Genomic DNA, 2500 nt, shown 5'->3' on the forward strand with positions numbered 1-2500 from the left:
ACACACATACACACACAAACACACATACCTGCATACATACATACGTACACACACACACATCTCTCTCTCTCTCTTTATATGAATATATGTATATATATATATATATATATATATATATATATATATATATATATATATATACATATATATATACATATATATACATATATATATATATATATATATATATATATATATACATATATGTGTGTATATATATATATATATATATATATATATATATATATACACTTATCAAGAATGAGAATAGCCTTGCCAGCGAGACTGGATCAGCAATAACGTCTCGGCCTCCTCCAAGACCGGGAAAGTAGCCGAAGGTTGCTTGTCTTCAGCAACTTCTCGTGAAAGGCGGTGGGATGATGCGCAGACTTTAACGTTTGATGTTCGCCTTCTCATTCTTTCTAAAATGTTTTGGGTTTTATATTAGGTAAATAGTTGCGGGAGCGACGTGAGTTATTGTCGAGGAATGTGCGTCACATTTTTCTTTATTCGTTTCCTTTTCAGTCTGTGGAGTAATGAAGGGAAGGTTCTCGCCCAATGTCATTTCCCTTTTATTGGTTTATACGCTCATGTGTAAGTCCACTGCTCAGCGCTCTGCAATCCTTATTTCAAGAGAGAAGAAACTAATTTTAGATATAAAAAAATATATATAAACCTACAATTTTTATTAATATATATGTATATTTAGATATATTTTCTTATCATATGAATTATCACTCCTTCGTATTCACCCTTTAAGCTTCCTTTTAATGGCGATCTGTCACTTCAAGCAGGTACCAGGAACCTAAAAGGACAACAGAAAAAGTTAGAGACTGCAATCGCCAGATATGTTGTGAAATGCGGGTTGCGCTGCCGTAGACTTTGCCAAGTGCGGCCGAGGGTGAATAATCTTTAACCCTTCGTCCTTACACCTTTAGTAAATCGATTAATCATTTATTTAATTAATTAATTACGGCTATAGCTAGGTCTACATATATGGAAACAAGCATATTTTTTGTCGCTTATATCGCTTTACTACCGCATGCTTGAATAATACTTTGGAATAGTACACAGGTAATGATTTTATCGTGATCAACTATGTTGCCGGTAATCTAATGTCTTTTTATTTGTGTATATTTTCCTTCATAAGATATAAGTGTCGTCATTATAAGTGTTAAGTGTTTCGTAATTGTCTTATTACCTTGCACTTTAGCGTCACGGCTGCAGAAAAAAACTGTGAATGAGCATGAATGCCCTCACTATCCAAGACACCATTACCATTCGTACCTCTTCTACATTTGTCACAATGAACTTGAATGGTACACAGTGCTATGACTTACTAGTAATTCAACTATGTATTCGCCAAAGTCTCTTATATGAGATTCCACACTGTCACATTTACAGTGTTTAAAGTTTCGACCCCCGTTCTGGGTGCTATTGGTGTGTGTTGTGGTGCTAGATGTAAATGCTATGGTGGCTTTAAGAATAACTGTGTGTGTGTGGGGTAGCTGAGGTAGTCACTGGCGCCAGAACCCTGAGCGCGGGATGGATGCCAAGATTGTCACCAGAAACACATCGCCTCGGAACTGCCTTTATCTCTCTTTTCTTTCTTATTTCCTTCTTTCTTATATCTCTTGTCTGCCTGTCTCTACGTCCCTTCTCTCTCTCACTCAATCACTCACTCTCTCTCTCTCTCTCTCTCTCTCTCTCTCTCTCTCTCTCTCTCTCTCTCTCTCTCTCTCTCTCTCTCTCTCTCTCTCTCTCTCTCTCTCTCTCGTTCTCTCTCTCTCTCTCTCTCTCTCTCGTTCTCTCTCTCTCTCGTTTTCTCTCGCTCTCTCTCGTTTTTTTCTCTCTCTCGTTCTCTCTATCTCTCTCGTTCTCTCTCGTTCTCTCTCTCTCTCTCTCTCTCTCTCTCTCTCTCTCTCTCTCTCTCTCTCTCTCTCTCTCTCTCTCTCTATCTATCTATCTATCTATCTATCTATCTATCTATCTCATACCTCTTAATTTTTCAATACCTGCTTCTCCCATTTCCCCCCCTCCTTTCCCCTTTCCTCCCTTTTCATCTCCCTTTTCATGTTTCATCCATATCTATCATTGTAAGCTATCACCAGCTGTAACGAATTTCCACGTACTCTGAATATATAAACGAAGCTATCAGCGCCCTTTATATTGTAGGTACATTACCGGCAACTGGAGTGCCTGCAGCGCCAAGTGTGGCGAAGGCGTAAGGACCCGCACGGTCACTTGCAAGATCTTCCTGGAGTTCTCCCGCACTGTAGCCGTTCTGCCTGACGACCAGTGCCCAGGTGGCAAGCCGGCTCAGACTGAGCCATGTGCAATGCCCTGCTCACATGCCATGACAAGGTTAGATTTTATCATGAGTGGATTTTGCCATTTGTTGTATTATTCAGCTGTTGGAGGATATTATGCTGAAAGGTATTCTGACTGACAAAGCTATTTACAGACACGACTACCCGGTTGGCGAAGTGAGTGACGCTGC

General features: G+C 39.6%; 1 protein-coding gene across 1 annotated transcript in view; it reads left to right on the forward strand.

Moving 5' to 3' along the window:
• LOC113812804 (no long nerve cord) overlaps positions 1 to 2500 on the forward strand; it is a 102682-nt gene that overhangs the window by 71759 nt on the left and 28423 nt on the right. Inside the window, exons 10-11 of the mRNA XM_070127673.1 lie at positions 2176 to 2364; positions 2465 to 2500. The exon at positions 2465 to 2500 is cut by the window's right edge and continues 479 nt beyond it. Of these exons, the coding sequence (XP_069983774.1) occupies positions 2176 to 2364; positions 2465 to 2500 (225 nt within the window). The remainder of the gene's footprint in view (positions 1 to 2175; positions 2365 to 2464) is intronic.

This window comes from Penaeus vannamei, chromosome 12 (genome assembly GCF_042767895.1).
Source record: "Penaeus vannamei isolate JL-2024 chromosome 12, ASM4276789v1, whole genome shotgun sequence".
In the NCBI taxonomy this organism is placed as follows: Eukaryota; Metazoa; Arthropoda; class Malacostraca; order Decapoda; family Penaeidae; genus Penaeus; species Penaeus vannamei.